Below are 20700 nucleotides of genomic sequence, written 5' to 3'. Positions count from 1 at the left end.
TTCTCCTTTTGTGAATGCTACTAAAAGATTAGCAGACTTTCTTAGTGTAATATATCATTTCATCACGTACAATTTCAGGTTGAATATTAATTAAATAATTAAATCAACCATTTTTTACCAGTTCAAGCTTTTGGAATAAGTTGTAATTAAACATGGCATCTGTTAGGTTTTGTGTTGGCAAAATTATGTATCAAAACAAATTGGTGTAAGTCTAATTTTTGTTAAGTTAAGACGGGACTTGATGTGGAATACAAAATCTTGATGGTTTGAATAGTTCAGTTGGAGTCTCAGCTGTTGGGCATTCGAATGAAAGATTTGTATAGAGAACACGAGCTTAGAGGCCAAATTACTTAATTGGAATGGTGGTCCCAAGGGATCGAATGGCCTATTTCAAAGCATAAAATATTCTAGATTCACTTGGTTGGAATGTTGGTCAAAGCTCGTTTAAACAAAAATGGACAAATTGAAACCCTAGCTCCATCTTAACAAGAAACTTACCTATTATTAGATGAACCAAAAAATAGAAAAAAAAAGAAAAAAAAAAAAGAAAAGAAAATTACTCATTCAAACACTGCCTTAAAAATAGAGACTCGTTACTTCTACACATATTCCTAAAAGCCTTTAGCCATCAAAGTTCCGAGTTACAAAAGGAGACTCGTTAGAAGAATTGATTAGAAGTTTGTAGTTAAAGAGGTAGATACAAACATGTAATTTATTGGGTACAATTTAGGCTACTTCAAAAGTTTTGTAAGTATAAGTGATATATTTGTAAGTAATTTGATTCTTTTATAGTGGATAAATATTATAGATTTGATTGGCCAATGGTAGTTTTACTTTTAAAAAGTTCTTCAAAAGCTTTCCATTTCGTCAGCAAAATGATTATGTTTAATCTTTTTATTGCTTTACTTCATTTTGGTGATATTATGTGTGGTTGTGAATTTTTAATTGGTAGTGACTATTGGACATCACCTAGTCACCCTCTCTCAATATTGTTTGGGGTCTCAATATTATATATATATATATCAACACCCCAACCCCTCCCTAGTCCCTACCAACAGCATAAACACAAGAAATGAATATTATCAAGTTTCTTATCATAAACTGTTTATAATGAAATTTGACGTCATGAGATTTTGCTTAAAAAATAGGAGCATACATAACAAAAATATTTAATTAAGAAAAAGCAAACAAAAAAATAAAAATATCAAGTGTACCTTAGAGCGTCGATGATATCTAGCTTCAATTCCTTTTACCTGAAAAATGTTAATTTATAGCTTTTATTTCCAAAAATAACATTCCACAAAAGAATTCAGCAGTCAACTTATATATGAAAAGCATCTAAAATGTTGGAGTAATGTTATAAGTCTCTCTTATGTCTCTCTTGAGTCCATTTAAGAATGATCAAAATTTAATAATAATCAATCATAAGCTTAATGATAATTTTAATAACCACATCATTCTTAAAGGGACTCAAGAGGGACACAAGGACTTCTAGAATTACTCAAAATGTAGAGAGAAAAGTACAATTCAAACAAAAAAAATACTATCTTACATTCATATGTAAGAATTAATACTTTTCATACTTTTCTTTTTTCTTTTACTTATTAACCATTAAGTATCTCAAAATTTTAATTTGATAAAAAAATTAAAAAAAATTTAATCATTTAATTAATATAAATAAGAACAAATTGAAACAGTCAAGAAGAAAAGAGGCCAGGAAGGGGAAAAGACATGCATAACTACATTGCCAGTTTCATTCAAATAGTGAAAAAATAAAAATGATTCCCTATCCCCACTAAATTATATAAATTCATTATATTTGTAAATTTCAAGCTTCAATTTCTTTCTTAGTCCTTTCTCTTTGGTGTTCCCGGGAAAAATCTCTTACATGGACCGATTCAAACAATGACCACTGAAGCAGCAAATAAAAAACACCTTCACGCTTGAAAGTGTTAAATTATCATTTATTTTAAAAGTTTGAATTAAAATATTAGTAATATCACTAGCTTGCTGGTGATATTGACAAAGCAGTTAATTAAGTGAAAAATGATAGCAATAATAGTAACAGGAATAAGAAAAAGAAGTTATATAAATTATATTTTGCATTAATCCCAAACACAAATGCACCAACCTTAATTAGCCGCTGAGTTCCTGAATCCAGCAAGACAGAATGTGTTGTACGTAGTTAAAGTGTTTACATTGCAGCAACCAGGAAACATAATGTATATATATATATATATGCAAGAATTGAATTGAGGTTAACTTTCAAATGGATTCCTTCAGCCAATATTGGTGCACCCTTGCTTCATTTGCAAGGTGTTTGATTGAAAGTTTCTTCTTTAGCACCAATGGTGGATGCCTGTACATAGAAAATGTGAATTAAATAACCAAAAGGAAGAAAGTTAATAATTCTTAATGATATATCCTTTGCTTAACTGGTTATTGGTGATGTTTTCTATTCAATTGGGATGCTTAACTTGGAACACAGTTTTAGTATATCTCCATCAGGGAAACACAACAGAACTTTAGGTTTTTTTTAGTCATAAATGTTTTTGATTTGTACCTGTAAATCTTGTTAATTAAGCCTCCCATCCCATGAAATGCGAAGTCATGTGTAGAGCTTTGTAATAAAATATAAAATTTGTGAAAGAAGAGCGGAAGCGTGGAGAGAATTATCTCAAAGGAATATCTATAATCTTGTGGAGATTATGAATTTTTTTTTTTTTTTTAGAGAAATAATTTATGTCAATATTTTTCCTATATTTCTCTAATCTCATCTTACAAATTAATTATTAAATTTATGAAAAAAAAAATGCAATGACCTATATTCTCCTACAAATTCAATAGATTAACTATTAGATTTGTGGGGTCCATAAAAATTCACAAATCTAATAATTGTAAGAGAATATGAGCCAAACATATTGACCTCTAGCATTTCTTTTTACGGACTTATATGGACCCCACACAAAATTTATGTAGATTCTACAAATATAATAATTGATATGTTAAATTTATAAAAGAATATAAGAAAAATATGAGCAAATTATTACACAAATTACTTTTTAATTTTAATAAACGAGAGAATGTTTGAAAGAACGGTATAGGAAATAAAACACATTTTCCTTTTTTAAAAATCGATTTTTTTTTTTTTTTTTTTTGTTTCTATTTTTATGTTCTTCTGTCTGGCACATGGTAAGTAAATGGAGAATCGCATCAAAAATTGCAGGATTTGGTACTTTTTGTGAGCGACCGCCGACAGTGATGCTACGCAGTCGCTCACTTGTAGTTGTACCCTCACTCGCCCGACCCTCTTCTCTCTTCTCCTTCTTCTTCATCAAATTCCCACTTGTACCCAGCTGCAACACCCGCCGCCCGCCTCTCTGCTATCACACATCCCCCCGTTTGTTCCCCAAACCCTTACCCAGCAATGAATGTTTCCCTTGCTTGTCCGTCAACAAGATGCACCTCTCCACTCTCACGGCCGCCGCCACTCAACCGATTCACGGTTCCTCCGCTTCATTGCCTGCCGATACAACCCTTTCCACTAGAGCCAGGAAAAAAGCAAGGCGTGAATCGCCGGAGGGAGTGCTTAGGCATAAGCTAGACATTTGTTCGAAGAACGGGGACGTGGCTGAAGCGCTGCGCCTTTACGAAGAGGCGCGGGGAAATGGGGTCCCGCTCAGCCAACACCACTACAATGTGTTGCTCTATTTGTGCTCTTCTTCGGATGGGGTTTTGGGTTTGGAGAAGGGTTTGGAGATCTTTCGGCAGATGGTGACAGAGAATATCGTTCCCAATGAAGCCACTTTTACGAGCGCTGCGAGATTGGCTGCTGCTAGGGAAGATCCAGAAATGGCTTTGGATTTGGTTCAGCAAATGAAGGGGTTTGGTATCGCGCCCAGGTTGAGGTCTTATGGGCCGGCTTTGTTTGGGTTCTGCGAGAAGGGGCTGGCGGATAGAGCTTATGCAGTCGACGTGGACATGGTTGCGTCAGGGGTTGTGGCTGAGGAGGCTGAACTTTCTGCCATTCTCAAAGTTAGCGTTGATGCGAGGAGGGCAGACAAGGTGTATGAGATAATGCACCGGTTGCGGGCCACGGTGAGGCAGGTCTCGGAGACAACTGCTGGGATTGTTGAGGGTTGGTTTAAATGTGAAGAGGCAGCAAAAGTGGGGGAGGAAGCTTGGGATGTGAGTAAGGTGAGGGAGGGAATTGTGAGGGGAGGTGGAGGGTGGCATGGCCAAGGGTGGCTGGGCAGTGGGGATTGGAGGCTGACCAGGACTCGCATGGATGAGACCGGCGTTTGTGGTTCGTGCGGCGCCAAGCTTGTTTGTATTGATATTGAGCCTAAGGAGACCCAAAATTTTGCTTCCTCATTAACCAACTTGGCTTGCAAAAGGGAGGTTAGGGCTGATTTTGTTCGGTTCCAGGTACGAATAATGTCTTGGAACATTTTTGAGACTCTGTTCGATAAATTTTAAGTAAAAAAAAGGTTTTTGGCAAAAGTTTTATTTTTAAGTTTTTTCAAAAGTCAGGCTTTTGAAACTTAAAAATGCTTTCAATTTTTTTTCCAAACGATACTTTATTCTTCAAATGGAATTTTTAGTCTAAAACGCACTTTTATAGACTCAATCGCACACCCAAACAGGGCCTTACTTGTTAATCTCCGACGTGCTTTTTAATTTTTGAAGGTTTGTTCCATATGCTATGGTTCTGGAACCAGGAAAGTTTTTGCGTCTTGCATATTGCTATTTTAACTTTTTTTTTTCTAGTTTTTGAGTTGCTTCATGTGCATATATTAGTGTATTCTCTTCTCTTATATGAGCTATTCCAGTACTTTGCTACTTCTGTATGCTCGAAAGTAAATACATAGAATGATCGTCAGTGGCATCTTGATTGATTTAGAAGGTGACCTCATTCAGGATTGGCTTCAGCAACATGGTCCATTTGAGGCAGTTGTAGATGGTGCCAATGTGGGTCTTATCAACCAACATAGTTTCAACTTTTTCCAGGTGAATGGGATGCTTATAATAAGCTTTATGGTACTCTCTATCTTTTGAGTCCTTCAAAGGAAAATATATGAATTGGGTGCTTATTGATTCCTTTTGGTTGTAGCTTAATACTATTGTAAAACAACTACGTCAAATGAGTCCTTCGAACAGATTGCCCCTTATTATCTTGCATAAAAATCGTGTAACTGGCGGTCCTGCTCAGCATCCCAATAACAAGATTTTGTTAGAGACTTGGAAAAAGTCTGGTGCACTTTATGCTACTCCTCCTGGTTCAAATGATGATTGGTAAGTTTGCATGCATATGTTCATTAGATTGAAATATAAATGGGTTAGATTTGTGGTGGCCAACAAAATATAAATGTTTTGTGCATGAATGTTGTCTCAACACATTTCTTTCTTTTGTTTTTCATGTTATGCACAAAAATTCTCTTTGACTAACCCTGCTGGACTTGATCTTTGATTTTCATTAAAGGAGCTCTTATTTAATTTTGAAAATCATAGTAAAATTAAAATCTGCTGCAAATTTGTAGCTTGATTATGACCATATGAGTTTAAGTTGTTTAAAAAATTTGTTCCATGGTTTTTTACAGGTACTGGTTATATGCTGCTGTCAGTTGTAAGTGTTTACTGGTAACAAATGATGAGATGAGGGACCACTTGTTCCAACTGCTAGGTACTAGCTTTTTTCCAAGATGGAAGGAAAAGCATCAGGTACATCCCTATTTGCATTTGCTTACATATAGTTTTGCCCGAATCTAAGAGACTCTTCTGTACAGAAACATTCATGTGCAAGCCTAACTAAGGCAGTGATTGATTATATTTTATCCAACTTCCTATCCATGTTTGGTGCAGGTTTTAATGCATCTCTCCATTTTGTTAAGAAAAAGATAAAGAATAATTTTATGATGGAAAGATGCCTGCTTTTTAGTTTACTTGTCCAATATTTTCTGAAATACACAAGGCAAGAGAAGAACATTCTTTTTTAGATATATATATATATATATATATATATATATATATATATATATATATATTATAAGTTACAAAGATGATTTTCAAAAATGAACATGCATTTTTAGAATGGGGCTGCAAATGAGCTGAGCCTCTCGTGAGCTGCTTGTGCTTGGATGCATCTCAGCTTGGCTCATGTAATGAATCTACTCGAGCCTAAATTTAGCTCATTTAAGAAATGAGCCTGTGGCTGAAGTGGTGTGGCACAATTTGAAGCTTGTGAACTTTGCTCTTTCTATGGTTATTAGCCATATGGTCATCAACCTCCAGTTGAAATCAGCATTTTGACAAATCCCCTATTTGATCACTTTGTCACCCCATATCTTTTATGCATGCAAAATATCAAGATGATTGGAGATTAAAAACTATCTCATCTATAGAAGGTGCAATTTTATGTTTTATTGTTTAAAACACTACAAAAAAAGAAAAGTGAATGCATGGATTAGATGGTAAATGTCATCCAATCAATATGAAAGCTGTTATGCATGTTAAGTACAAAGAGAACAGTTAATCAACCGGTGGAAATATCAAAACATTAATCCAATTTAATTTGGTGTAATCTAGAAATAGTTACGTCAGATATAACTTGAACCTGACTCATAAATTCAATTTAATAACCATAGAAAACAACAGGGTTAACAGCACCTTTTGTTGGACATAGTCCTACCTTTTCTGCATATTTAACCATCAAAGGTGTCCAAATAAAGGTTAAAAGTCCAGACCTTTCTTTTTCTCTCCTCCCCCAACGTTATATCAGTTTATTACCTTTCCACATCTTCTGTACCTGTTTTCTCTTCTGTATTAAATAATATCGGACTAGAAGACAGTAATTTTCTTCAATTTAATAGGGTATTGGTCTCTTCTAGTTCGCAGAAAGATGAGCTTTCTTCAAAATATCTTCTCTAATTTTTACACGTCTATCTTTTCCTCCTGCCAGCACTCTATCTCTCTTTCTCAAAACAGGTCTCATTGTGGATGATTTTCTCTTCTACCTAAAAATGAAAAAGACATCTAAGGCATTGTCATTTGCTAATGAAGCAATATTTTTGGCTCATTTTCCCTGTACATCTACAAGAGATCTCAGCCGCTTCTCCTTCACCCTCTTCTGGTGTATTTGGCACTTACTTTATTGGTGTTTCTAGACATTGTTAACTCAAATTTCTCTCAGAGTGCTTTGGTTCTTGTTTTCAAGTTCAAATAAAAAGAAGGGTGGAAAAGGGCTGGATCATTTTTTGTTTTAACCAAGTGGAGTTGTCGACAAGTGATAAGTCCAGTTATGAATTCTTGAGCTGAAGCGAACTGAAATATGTGGTACTTGTATAATTTAAAAACTTTGAAACATCATTGTTGATCCTGGTTAGTTAGGGGAGGAGATGAGATTTGTCTTGCTTATAGGAGTTCTTTAATCCTGGGTGATAGAAGATGTAGACAGATGTAATATGCCCTTGTAATAACAGGAATATGGATATACTTTTTCAAAAGTTAAAGAGAAGGCTAAATGCCTCTAATGACCTTTCTCATTGTATGTATGTTCATCTTCACCGCGTGGCACTAATCTGCTTTGCTTGTTCCTACCGTATTTATTTGCTTGGGTTCTGAGCATTATGGTGTACTAACTTTTCTTATGTACACTGCTTATATAACTATTTCTTTTGTAAGATTTTGGATTGAATTGATTGTTTTACCATCAACGATATATTGGAGTACTACCGGGGGGGCATTATTAGATCTCCAATATAAGATCAAGTATTGTTAGAGACACAAATGGGTTGAGCTATTGGGGCTACTTGTTTCTTTGTGATCCATTAATTCTAAGTGGGGGTTGGGTGGGGTTGAATTCTATATAAAGCCTGTCCCTACTACTCTAATGTATTTTCCATTTACTTAAAGTCAACCTACTGTTCCTGATTTTCTCACTTGAGAGTTTGGACAATCATTTTTGGGCAGGGAAGGATGGTTTCAAAGTGTTTCTGTGTAATCTCGTCTATAATTTCATATTGGCACCTGTGCAGGGTTTTATGGCAGGCCTGGGGCAGAGAGTTAGGGTTGGGGTAGGATGTGGATTGTTGCAATTCCTGGTGGTTGTTTAATTCAGCAAGGGAAGAGAAGTTGTAGTTCATGTGGAAGGTCAACATAGTTTGAAACCTTGTGTCATATAATTTAAGGGGTTATCTGGATGTCTAAGAGACGTTTCATGTACCATTTTCTCATTGTTTATGAGTGTTAGCATACTAGTAGTCTTAAGCATTATGTGTCCTTGGGTTTTAAACTTAAAAGATGAATGAGTGTGGTAATATAATATTTCTCATTCAGAGAATGGGCGTATAATATTTCTCATTTTTCTTACTTCTCTGAATTTGTGGGTTTTTGTTCTTCTTTTAGCCTTTAAGGACGACTCTCTTTATTTGCATTTTGTGTATTAGGGTTGCATCCCTCTACACTTATCATTGAAATGAATTACTTATTATTATTATTTTTTAAAAAAGTGTGTTTGCCCAAACTATGAACTTATTTTTTTGGGCTTAGTAATATAAACTGTGATTTGGACTAGGACTTCTGATCTAGTTGGGAGTCTACAAGCCCTATTCTTTTTATTAAGGGTCCTGCATAAATCTTTTCTCTGAGAATTTGAATGTCGCTTTGGGAAGCATGCATATTGAAAATCTTAGAAACCAGTGTGTTATATATGTATGTTGCTCTTTTCCAATATCCTCTATGATCTGTAAATTTCGCCATAGAAATGTAATGCTTCAGTCCCTTAAATTCTTGAGTAAATAGTGTTACTTAGAGTCCACAAGGTATCTGGTGAGTAACTACAATTTAAACTGACTGGCAAGGTTTTGGCCGACATGAATCAAGTTTCCCAGAATGAGTTTGTCATTATGTTGGAATATTTTTTTTTTTCCAGAAATTGAAACTTGTTTCTCTGTTGATAATTTGCAGGTTCGACTGTCGTTTTCACACCGTGGGGCAGCTCTCCACATGCCTCCCCCATATTCAATTGTTATTCAGGTAAGATGATGAACCTTCTGCTTGCTAATCGCTTATTTAAACTGATTATTAAGAATAAAGACAACATTTTACTTATTTGGGGTTTGTTATTGAACTTAATTAATGTTGGTTAATGTAAACACAGGAGTCAGAAAAGGGTAGTTGGCATGTTCCAACGACCACAGGTGATGATCTTGAGACCCCAAGGCAGTGGTTGTGTGCCACTAGAGCCAAGGATGCATCATCATCATCATCATCTCATCTTTGAAGACATTTATCCTTGCATGCATGCCCATGCATGACAAGAGAGACAAGACTTTCGAGGATCCTACATACAAACACTTCTTTCAAACGCCACTTCCACCAAATTAATTATCAATTTTTACCATTTTTTTTTTTTTTTTTTTAAAAAAGGAACCTAAAAAACTTTACCAAGCTAATATTGATTTTGTGATCTTGTTCAGTCTTGTATTTTATTTCATTATCAAATAATTTACCTATTCAATGGTATATATACTTTTTGCCAAATAGAAACAATAAGTTACAACAAGAAGATATTTTGATTGGTGGTTTTGTTCCAAATGAATTAGATATTTTGATTGCAAGTGTGAAGAATTTTTCTCTCTGCCAACTCCGATGCACACCCTATTGTTTCCTATGTAATTTTGGATTATTTTAGTAAAATTTATCCTTGCCAAAAAGGAAAAATAAATGGGGTTTTTGTACAAAAAGCAATGCTGCCGGTCGGTGCATAAGTGTTAGAAGAATATTATTGCAGATTACCATGACGAAGGTATATATATATATATATATATATGTGGTGTATTGATGTGCAAGGGTGTGTTGGATGAATCCCCCTCCCTGTCCCAATAAATTGAACGGTAAGGATCTTTCTACTTTTGCATTGTAGCAGGTTAATTAGAGCTAGCTGAAAGAAATTTTGTGCGCTTTATGAAACTGAAAAGTATGGAAACAAAATATTTTGATACATTTGACATTGATATTTATGTGTAAAGATTCTCTATCCAATGCTACAAGTAAGAAGAAAAAAAGATGAGGATGGGACAAGACAACGAGAGAACCAAAGAAAACTTGAGTTTTTTTCTTGATTGATAGAAGAGTAATGTTACTCTTTACACTCATATTATATATATATATATATATATATATATATGTGATTTCTCACGTTAGATACTTTAAAAAAATTATAAGAAAGTCATAGAAAACATATCACTTTAGCAGATATAAAATGAATGTGATAAATGAATGTATAAAATAGTATTACCCTTGATAGAAAGAATGACGATAAATAAACGTTTATTTCTCTTTACATCTATAAGGAATGAACCAAATGATATAGTTAGCCTACTCCTCAAGTAATGAGAAGTGGAAAATCAATTTGAGGAATTGTTTTTATTTTAATTTTATTTTTTTACTTTTAAGCTCTTGAGTGCATGCCGTAGTTCAAGCCATTCCATGAAAATCTTCCTCTAAGCATCAAAATCACAGTGAAATATTGGAGGCACAAAGGAGTTGAGCTCACCAAAGATATTATGATGATCATCTCCTTCACCATAAATACTAGAATCGATCTCCTCACACTCAAAGTATGTTTGTATGTCATCGGGGAAAGTGCATTGTGGCAGCTGATTAGACTCCGAAGGCATTGATATAATTGGATGATCATCTGAGTCAGCAATAGATGTCATTTCTATCATTTCTCTAAACTTCGATGACTGAAGAAGAAGCCCTAGGGCTGACGTGGCATTCGCCGATGGCCGCGGCTGATCGGTCAGTGAGGTTTCTCCCGAGGTTAAGTACGTTTCTTGGTTTTGGAAGAAACTTGATCCGATTTCTTGTTCGTTAGAGTTTAGGGTTAAATTAGTATCGGCATTAATAGGGTTATGTTGGCCGGCGGGATTATCATCAATATTGTTGATATGATTATTGGGTTTTAGCCATTTGATATAACGGCGGAGATCAAAGTTGGTGACTGCATTGAGTCCACGGTACTCTATGGCTGCCATATCATATGCAGTGGCAGCTTCTTCTTGGGTAGCTGCAAAAGCCAAGATGATTAAGTAATTAAGCATATTTTCATGAAAATATATGATATAAAAATAAGATTTAATGCAAACCCATTAATTTATGTTTAAACTTTGAGAAAATAATGTTTTATTTTTAATTAATTAAATAAAAGTTGATTTGAGTAATGGAAATTAGAGGAAAAGAAGATATATATACCATATGTCCCAAGATAGAGATACTTGTTTCCAAACACTCTCCCAATTCGAGCTTCCCATCTTCCATTGTGATGATGTCTGCTCAATATGTCATAAAATATTGCAATTTAGCTTTTCATAGTCAAGGGTTTAAAATAATAATATATATATATATTTTTGGGTAAAGTCCATTTCACTCCCTCAAACTACCACCTCAATGACAATATACCCCCCAAACTATTAACATCAAACTGCTAAAATAATGACAATGTACCCCCAATATTAACAAAATGACAAAATTACCCCTATATAATTTTTAATAAGACAAAAATACTCTTAAAACTTTGATTAAAAAATTAAATTTTAGTATTTTTGTTTTTATTTTAGTAAGGGTAATTTCGTCATTTTATTAAAATTGGGGATACATTGTCATTGTTTTGGTTGTTTGTAGGGTAAATTGTCACAATTGATAATTTAGGGAGTAGATTATCATTGAAATGGTAACTTGAGGGGGTTAAGTAGACTTTATCTTATATATTTTGTGAGGTAAATAACATTAAAATAAATTTTCACCAACAGAAATTGCACAAAAAGCAATTGGAATTTGGATAATTAGTTACCTTGCAACACCTCTATATCTCGAAACACCTCGAGAGAAACCACTGCTTTTCCTGCAATTAAGTTCAACATTTTTCATCAATTCCAATGATTTTAATTTTCTCAAAATTGAACGTGTATATATATATATACCTTCTCAACGATCCAATATATTCTTCTCTTGATTGACCCTCCATTTCTTTCAGTTCTGTTTGGTATGTTGATAACTGCAATTAATTGTTAATATTGTTAATATATATATAGGATTATCTAACCAATATTATTGAAACACATCAACAATCAAATATCAAAGAAACAAATTAATTTACAGGAAAGTTAAGAATGGTTTCTGGACCCCAATATTTCAGTGCTGCTAAGTCATAAGCATGTGCTGCTGCTTCTTCATCATCGTAGGCACCTGAAAATCCACCCCTCAAAATTATTAAAAAAAAAAAAAAAAACCCAATAAAACCATAACTAAAATATTAAAAAAAATAATAATAAAAAATTATAAAAAGTGATCAATACATACCAAGATAGACTGCATGCATTTGAATAAGATCCCAATAATCACCCACAAAAGGAAAATAAATTAAGAACCGATATCAATAATAATAATAATAAATATTATTAGTATAAATTAATTAAGTACACATGAGAAAATTTATATATATTAACCTTGTCTTCCTTTCTTGTTCTGGGATTCATTCCAACAGTTTTTATCCCATAAATGAGCTTCATATCTCCCTTCCATCGATGCCTGAAACAATCGATCACAAGAATCTATAACAAAAAGGAAATTAATTATAAAGAAAAAATATATAAAAAAAATAAAAATAAAAATTAAGAGTTAAATTAGTGGGGGGTTGTAGATAGATGAACCTAGTGACCCCTCGATAGATTGAGCTACGTTGAGGAGGAGAGTCTCTTGGGACACTTCTTCTTGTTCGTTTCACCTTTTTCTCAGTGTTATTATTAGTACTGTTGCTGTTTGCATTGTTTTTCTGTGATAATTTCGCCATGAGATAAAAATATGAAGAGATATGACTGAGTCCTGGAAATGAGAAGGCTTATAAAGGAGTGAAGGGAGGAAAGGAAAAAAGAACGGAGTTAATTAGAAGAGAATGGGCTGGCAAATTAAGATAGCCGGCAGAGAAGCTAGTTTGTGACCGTCTTTAACCGGCTCATATGGCCTTTTTCTCTTGTCCTTAACCTTTACCTTGTGCTATGTGCTGTTTCAATCATATTGAATTCTAAATCATATATCTAGCCTTCTCATTTGTAGGCTAATTAAACCATGTTCATTTCAACTGATGTGACGTGTTTTAAGTAATTTTTTATGTTACTTAAAATACGTCACGTCAGTCGGTGTAAAATGGGTATAAAGAGTAACATTATATACACATTCACTTATCTCTCTTGTTTTAAGAGAAATTAAGAAGCTCCTGAAAGCCTTGTGAGATCTTTTCACCATCTCCTCGTGAGATCCAGCCTCTTTCGGTGCTTGTTTTATTGCTGTGGAGCGTCTCTCCGTCTTCTCTAGCTGCTACTTTATAAGTTGTTTTGTTTACGAAACTTTGCTTAATTACGATTACCGCCTTCTTTGGCAGCCCTGGTTCTCCTAATGGACCGAGTCATTTATTTGACCTATTCTCAATAGTTTTAGGTTTTACAACACTTATTTCTAATAGCTTTGAGGCTGTTATTTGGGTTGCCTACCCTTTGTTTTTATTTTTTATGTTGCAATCCTCCCATTTTCCCATCCCCAATTTTTAATAGAACATATATATGGTGCGTGCGTGTGTCTGTGGACAGAAAGAGATGAGTGAAATTTTACTGGAAATCACATATGAAAAAATAAACGGTCAAGATTGTAAGATTGTTAGAGAATTTTAGTTATTTTTTCACATGACGCAATCTTGACTATTAATCTCCAATGATATTTTCGCTTAACGAAAGCCAAACTCGAGAGAAATGAAAATGAAGAGGGTGAAGATGACTTTTTCATAATTTTATTATTTTCTTTTCCAATATTCCAATGTTGTTGTCTTTTGCTTTATTTTACTCTTGTTTTCTATTCTTTATTTGGTTGAAGAAAATGATTGAATTGAATGTAAATGTAAATCATGGATTTCCTAAACTATATAGTAGCACCTCGCGGGGTTAATGTCAACCACTATATGTTGAAAATGAAAACTGTAGGCAATACTTTGTGTCCTAAAAGAAATAGGGTATATAGTATGGTTGGCCTTAATTAAGATATGTCAATCTCATTGCAATTTATTATTATTCAACAAAATAAATGAAAAGAAATATGGAACCACTATAAGTTGTACAGCCGAAATAATTGAGTAATTCTAGATGGTCTATTTGTGTTTTACTTATGTCCCACTACGAATGATGTGGCTATTAAAATTACCCTTTGATCAAAATTCAATAATGATCAATCACAAGCCCAACGATGATTTTAATAGCCGCATCATTCTTAGTAAAATATAAGAAGGCCACCTAGAATTACTCCAAATAATTCACTCCTTAATTACCAAATTTATAACAAAACCCACAACTTAACATAGGAAAAGATCAAATTTAGTCCTTATATTTTGTACAATTTCAGTTTAGTCCTTTATTTTTTTTATTCCAACAATTAGGTTATTAAGTTTTACCCATATTTTAAATAGATGCTTCCATCAATTTGTCATCTAATTAATTGACAGTATGCTTCGTCAAACTAATAAACCAATGCCACGAATCATATTTGACATGTCACGTGTTAGCTGTGGCAAATTTACTTTATATTACAAATATACCTTAAATAAAAAAAATTAATAAAATGAAAAACAAAATTTTGCAGCTAACCATAGAGGAAAAGATAGCCCAATTCATTGGACAAATTAATTCAATTTGTTAAGCTTTTGTCTTCACAAAAACCAGTTAATTAAAGTTGATTAGAATCATTAAGATTTGTGACATGGAAATGGAGTTCAGAAACAAGGGCACCTCTTATACATGTGCTTTTAACTCTCATCCCTGAATTTCATTCCGATGTTACGCTAAATAATCACTTATATTAAAAGCTATAAATTTTTTTTTTAATTATTTAATTAATACTTTAAAAAAACTAATAGTAGAGCAAACATGTGAACCATCTAATTATCAGAAGTTATAAAAAAACCTTTTAGAATGTAAAACCAATTAATAGTTACTTTCGGTTCTTTGATTCTTTCTAATGCGGAATGGGATCCTTGTCATTCTTAAAGCGTTAGCAGTAACTTTCTTTAATATAATTTTAGTTTATTTTATTTTTTAAAAAAAATTAGAGAATAAAGCTGCTTTTACTTTTCTATTAAAAAAACTCAACAATAGTTTCTATTTTTCATTTTCTATACGGCATTTAAATATTTTTTCAAATAAATGTTAAGCAAAAGAGAGAGGAGATAAAATTATTTTTTATATTAAAATAATGTTAAAGAAAGCAAAAGTGTTTAATGTTTCCTTGATTTAAGGAACACCAAGAGAATCGGGTGCTAGTGCTTTTATGCTCTCCTTCTAATAATAATAATATATATTTTTTTGGTATGCTTTTTAGTATATTATTATTATTATTTTTGACAAGTCCGTACAAGAGGAGGGATGTGGATTTGAACTAGCGACTTTCGTTTTATTAGGCGTGGTCCCAACCGATTGAGCCACCTCTTAAGGACACCTTAATATATTATTGGATAATGATTCTTTTCATTTCACCTTAAATGGAGATGATTTATCCTATAATCAAATTTAATATTATTAAATTTAACGGAGTAAATAATGCCACGTCATTTAAATTTTTCGAACAACATGTCGGACATACTTACCATTTGACTTTTTCTAGCATATTGCATGGCCCTCGACAAGAACCAAACGGCTCAACTACCCTGACCCACGTTAATGATAACATACAATTGTGGAATCATACGAGCAATTGGCCATTTTCTTTTCTTGCATGTTGAATGTCGAGTCAACTTCAAGGTGTGGGAACTTTAATGCACCCAACTGGTCACCAACTAAACCTAAACGTGTCAAATTGTACCGTTTTAGGTGAACCCCCAAAAATGGCTTATGGCTATGGTCAGTTACAAGGTTACTTGAGATTTTCTTTCCTCTCAAATAACCACTTGTACAATATGTGTTTTAAATATGCTGCAATGATGATTAGTTTGTGATACCAAAAGATAAGCTAATTATATTGCGCATGGATTAATCAAGACAGTAGTTAAACAAGTAATAAATAATATTTAGATAGAAGAATCCCAATGGTTCGGACTTGAGTAGGCTAAAAAAAGATATACAACCTTGATAATTAGGACGGTATTCCGCAGAATATATGACTCATACCCCTTTACGTTCTTTAAATTATATTGGTGATGTAGTTACCGAGATCAATGTAGTTAATTATGTCTCTTCTAGAAGTTGGTTAGCTATCTCCCTCATCATGAAGTAGAACTGACTAATACTAAGTCGAAGGGTCGAGAAACTCAAAACCACTATTCTTGAATAACTTGAAGTTTGGCCTTCTTTCTTTTCGCACCATTACGGACACAAAAATAATGGGAAAAATTGGATTTAACTGTCAATTGCTCCTATCGAAAATAGGATTGACTACAGATTCGAGCCATAGCACTTGGTTTCATAAAACTGTACAACTTTCCTGATCTAAATAAAGCAAGTTTTACATAAATAAGATTTGGCTCAACATGTTCTATTTGATACAGATAGGAGATGAACCCAACTCGATATTCTTAAAAAATAGGTAATAAATAATATTTAGATAGAAGAGATTCTTGATTGTACATTTGAGTACGTTGTCACCTTGTATTTTTAGAGCAAAATGCTCTATCTTCTTGAATTTGAATGAACTACACATTCTTCTTAAAATAATAATAATAAAAAACATTTATTTTAAAAGTTTAAAAGCATTTAAGATTTTATAGGTAAGTAGTAATTTAACATGGTAACACAAGCTAGGATTGTGCACTCATATAAGGTATAAATATTACTTTTATTTCCAAAAAGAAAAAGAACATGACTCGTATGAGATTTTTGCACAACATTACATGAACTAAGTTCACACTTTAGCAATGACTTTAGACCATGTAAAAATGCATCTTTTTTTTTTTTTTTTTTTTTTTTGAGTAAAAAAAAAGAAGGCATCTAGTAATGGACAATTAGGGCTTAATTAAATGAATTTTTTCCAAATCTTCCAAATCACTGAATTTACATTTCTCACCTTCCGCCAAATTGAATTTCCCAACAACCAAATAATTTCTATCCGTACAAAGAGGAATGTTAAGTTTACAGACAAATTATACAAAAAAACTTTTACAAATTGATGTAACACAACATAATTAAATATAAGATAAGTTCAAACCTAATCATGTTGTGCCATATAAAGTTTTTTTGTAAAATTTGTTTGTAAGCTTAACACTCCTTCCGTACGAAACGATGTCCAGCCTACGCTAGGCTCAACTCCTATACCACGTGTCTAAATCATATTAGCCAAAACAATAATGAAACCAAGCAACTTAACTAAATTTTGACTTTTACCTAATTTATTCAATCATTCAGCGCCACGTACCCGAGCTCACAAAGAATGTACGTAAGAAGAAAACTTCACGGCTTTCCTTTTAGCTGATTGTAATTACTTGTGTGCCTATATATATAGAAAGATCTCCCAGATGTTCGAGGGAACTGATCAATGAGCCTGATCGGCCGGAGAGTTTAGATCGGGCGTATATCTCGCCGGAGAGTCGAATCGGAAAGTATTTTCCGGCGAGGATCTCCGAACAATTGCGCCGGAGAAGATGAGCAGCCACCGTCGGAGAGGTGCCAAGAGCCCCGGCCGAGTCGACTCGGAGGCGAAGAAGACGTCGGAGACGAATCGGAGATTCAATCGGCGATTGGTGAAGTACCAAGAGTTGCCGGAGTACCTGAAGGACAACGAGTACATACTGGACCATTACCGGAGCGAGTGGCCGCTGAAGCACGCGCTGCTCAGCGTCTTCGCTTGGCACAACGAAACCCTCAACATCTGGACGTGAGACCGATTCCGATTGCGATTCCCATTCTCATACATTCATGCATACTTACATTTGCGCGCGTGTGTGATTGATATTTGGAAAATTGTGTTGTGCTTGTGCAGGCACTTAGGGGGGTTTCTGATATTTGCGGGATTGACGGTGATGAGCTGGACGGAGAAGGCCGAGCTTGGAGGTCTGTTCAGGTGAGAGAGAGAGAGAGAGAGAGAGGGGGAGGGCATTCTTGTCATTCCAAACTTTGTCTTGGTTCTTTTTGGTATTGGTGTTGATAACGTTGTGCTTGGGACCAGGGCTCCGGTGCGAGTAGGACCGTTGATGAACGTCTCGGAGATTGCATTCCCGGTGAGTTCCACTTTTAGATTTTCTTTTTTTTTTTTTGAAAATTTTTAATTTCGGATTTGACACCACTGGACGCGCGAGTGGGTCCTACGATCTCGCGCGACAGAGAGAGAGAGAGAGAAATGAGCTCAGTTGATTACTTGATCCCTTTTGTGCTTACTTTAACGGTCGTGATTGAAAAAGATCTCAGGCTATCTGAAGCCGATTTTGTATTTTTGTTGCCCACGTGACTACTTGTCAGCACATGAAGCGTGGGCCATAGTCATTGAAAGGTAATGCAGGTGACCCCTCGAATCTTTAAAGGTCCTTTTGACAAGAAAGGTGGGGTTTGTTTTGTTTTCATGTATGAAATTATTGCAGGTTTTGTGGAAAATTATAAATTTGTAGTAACATAAGTAATATAGCCAACTTTAGACAAACGTAATTTGGGAAAAAAAGATGTCATTAACTTAACATTAATGGTTTTTGAACTATATGGTTAGAATATTAATTAAACGATTAAATTCATTTATTTTTATCTACCTAAACTTTTGAGATAGTAGTCAATTATCATGGTATAAAGTAAATAATTTGAGTTCGAACATTATTTCTATCATTTACTTCTCATTTAAATTAAACGTTTAAACTTTTGAAACAAGTGGTTATTAACCTGAATTAAGGATGTGTTTGCCAAAGGACTAAAAAAAAAAAGATTTTACTATTCATCTTAAAATCAACTTTAACATTCTTATATTTTATATCATATAAATAACTTTTTATTACTATTCAAATAAAAAAATTACTATAAAACTTTTTTTTTTTTTTTTTTTTTTTTTTTCATATTAATCAAATTTGTTATAGTTTCAGCTCATTTGATTTTTCAAACTCTTTGGTGAATGTAGCCTAAGTTCTCAAGGTGCATATATTGACCGAGTTGAAGTGATTGATTTAGTTATTTAATTAATACTTCCGAACCAAAAGACATGACATGTTTGTCGAGCGAGTCCTTGAACCAAATCTAATGTATTAAAACCCGGGTACATATGTTTTTTACTGATGTCGTACAAAGGTAGAGAATTGGAGTCAATGGAGGAGGAGATATTTTACACTTTGATTACTGCAATGGGCGTAGAATTAGAGCAGAAGGATGTTTGATCCATCATCCATGCTTAGTTGTATTAATGGTGCTTGTTTGCAGGACTCGCAATTGAGGCAGATTTCAGAGTCATCAGTTTTGGCTTCACGAGAAGAAGACAGTTCTTTTGAGTCTATTCCCAGATGGCCTTGGTTTGTTTTCTTAGCCGGAGCCATGAGCTGCTTGGTTTGTAGCTCCCTTTCCCACCTCCTTGCTTGCCACTCAAAACGCCTCAACCTTTTCTTCTGGCGCCTAGATTATGCAGGCATTTCTGTTATGATAGTTTGTTCCTTCTTTGCACCAATCTACTATGCCTTCTTGTGCCACCCCTTCACGCGTTTCTTCTATCTGACCTCCATATCTGTGCTGGGTATCGTTGCCATTGTTACCCTTCTCTCGCCTGCTCTCTCCGCTCCTCGTTTCCGCTCCTTCAGAGCCTCCCTATTCCTCGCCATGGGCTTCTCCGGAGTCATACCGGCAGCTCATGCTGTTGCTCTCCACTGGGGCCATCCGCATATCTTTGTTTCCATGGGGTATGAAATTGCTATGGCAATCTTGTATGCTACAGGAGCTGGGATCTATGTGAGCAGGATACCAGAGCGATGGAAGCCCGGTGCATTTGATATTGCAGGGCACAGCCACCAGATCTTCCACGTGTTCGTTGTTCTTGGGGCGCTTGCACACTGCGCCGCCACTCTGGTTATTTTGGATTTTCGCCGGCGATCACCAACCTGTGTGTCTTAGCTAGACATTGACATTGACATTGACACTAGCATTTGCTGATGCTGATGTAATTGTGTCATCTCAGAAATGTATTGATATTTGTACTGAGCTCAAGGCATCGTAAGAGCACTCTTTAGCACCACAGATTTTGTTTGTTCTGTCATACCATTTACTGTATGGCAATAGGATCCAAGAGTGCAAGTGCAAAGAGTTGTTTGTTTCCTAAATTATATGAATCATAGAGAAATTACATTGATATTTATAGATGCTTATCCTTTCAAAGAATTGAGCCTATTTTACCGTACTCTTTGTTTGATAATATATATATTTTTTTCTTACTTTTGTTTTCTCTCTTTTCAAAACAAAAACATTAACAAATAATTTAAAACACAAAACATTCAAAACAACTTTCACATTTATGTTCCATTAAAACACTTTTTCCAAATAAAAAATAAAATTCACCCTTTAAAAAGCATTAACAAACAGTGCCTTAGGTTCCGTACCTATACTTTGGACAATGTAAATTGACAAACAACCTCAAATACAAAATACTCAAAACTATTTTTAGCTTTTATGTAATATCAAAATACATTTAACAAAGATCTCTGTCACTGTGGCT

General features: G+C 34.3%; 3 protein-coding genes across 3 annotated transcripts; 2 read left to right on the top strand and 1 right to left on the bottom strand.

Annotated features, from left to right (window-relative positions):
* The first annotated feature begins 3192 nt into the window (after window positions 1-3192).
* Window positions 3193-9409, top strand: PRORP1 (proteinaceous RNase P 1). The gene is made up of 6 exons (XM_059598102.2): window positions 3193-4428; window positions 4921-5010; window positions 5114-5295; window positions 5601-5721; window positions 8965-9033; window positions 9158-9409. The coding sequence occupies exons 1-6, from the start codon at window positions 3262-3264 to the stop codon at window positions 9278-9280; spliced, it is 1752 nt and encodes a 583-aa protein (XP_059454085.2). The 5' UTR covers window positions 3193-3261; the 3' UTR covers window positions 9281-9409.
* Window positions 9410-10502: 1093 nt separating this feature from the next.
* Window positions 10503-12853, bottom strand: LOC132185759 (AP2-like ethylene-responsive transcription factor At1g16060). Its single transcript, XM_088518256.1, has 8 exons — window positions 12714-12853; window positions 12510-12591; window positions 12364-12372; window positions 12161-12249; window positions 11985-12058; window positions 11855-11905; window positions 11257-11333; window positions 10503-11071 (listed from the first exon to the last, which is right to left on the bottom strand). The coding sequence occupies exons 2-8, from the start codon at window positions 12583-12585 to the stop codon at window positions 10503-10505; spliced, it is 945 nt and encodes a 314-aa protein (XP_088374382.1). The 5' UTR covers window positions 12586-12591; window positions 12714-12853.
* A 4692-nt stretch (window positions 12854-17545) lies between these two features.
* Window positions 17546-20353, top strand: HHP2 (heptahelical transmembrane protein2). Its single transcript, XM_059597573.2, has 4 exons — window positions 17546-17904; window positions 18010-18090; window positions 18196-18247; window positions 19422-20353. The coding sequence occupies exons 1-4, from the start codon at window positions 17672-17674 to the stop codon at window positions 20100-20102; spliced, it is 1047 nt and encodes a 348-aa protein (XP_059453556.2). The 5' UTR covers window positions 17546-17671; the 3' UTR covers window positions 20103-20353.
* The last annotated feature ends 347 nt before the right edge of the window (window positions 20354-20700 follow it).

This window comes from Corylus avellana, chromosome 7, assembly GCF_965113065.1.
Source record: "Corylus avellana chromosome 7, dhCorAvel1.hap1.2, whole genome shotgun sequence".
NCBI classification, from domain to species: Eukaryota; Viridiplantae; Streptophyta; class Magnoliopsida; order Fagales; family Betulaceae; genus Corylus; species Corylus avellana.
Note: the sequence above shows the minus strand (reverse complement) of the source record. Positions and strands in the feature narration are given on the sequence as shown.

Coding starts and splice junctions, on each gene's coding strand:
- PRORP1 (XM_059598102.2), top strand. CDS start 3,262: ATGCTACGCAGTCGCTCACTTGTAGTTGTACCCTCACTCGCCCGACCC. Junction 5,722..8,964: donor GATGGAAGGAAAAGCATCAG/GTACATCCCTAT, acceptor GATAATTTGCAG/GTTCGACTGTCGTTTTCACA. Junction 9,034..9,157: donor CATATTCAATTGTTATTCAG/GTAAGATGATGA, acceptor ATGTAAACACAG/GAGTCAGAAAAGGGTAGTTG.
- LOC132185759 (XM_088518256.1), bottom strand. CDS start 12,585: ATGGAAGGGAGATATGAAGCTCATTTATGGGATAAAAACTGTTGGAAT. Junction 12,059..12,160: donor AAACCATTCTTAACTTTCCT/GTAAATTAATTT, acceptor AATTAATTGCAG/TTATCAACATACCAAACAGA. Junction 11,334..11,854: donor AGATATAGAGGTGTTGCAAG/GTAACTAATTAT, acceptor CATATTGAGCAG/ACATCATCACAATGGAAGAT.
- HHP2 (XM_059597573.2), top strand. CDS start 17,672: ATGAGCAGCCACCGTCGGAGAGGTGCCAAGAGCCCCGGCCGAGTCGAC. Junction 17,905..18,009: donor GAAACCCTCAACATCTGGAC/GTGAGACCGATT, acceptor GTGCTTGTGCAG/GCACTTAGGGGGGTTTCTGA. Junction 18,248..19,421: donor TCTCGGAGATTGCATTCCCG/GTGAGTTCCACT, acceptor GCTTGTTTGCAG/GACTCGCAATTGAGGCAGAT.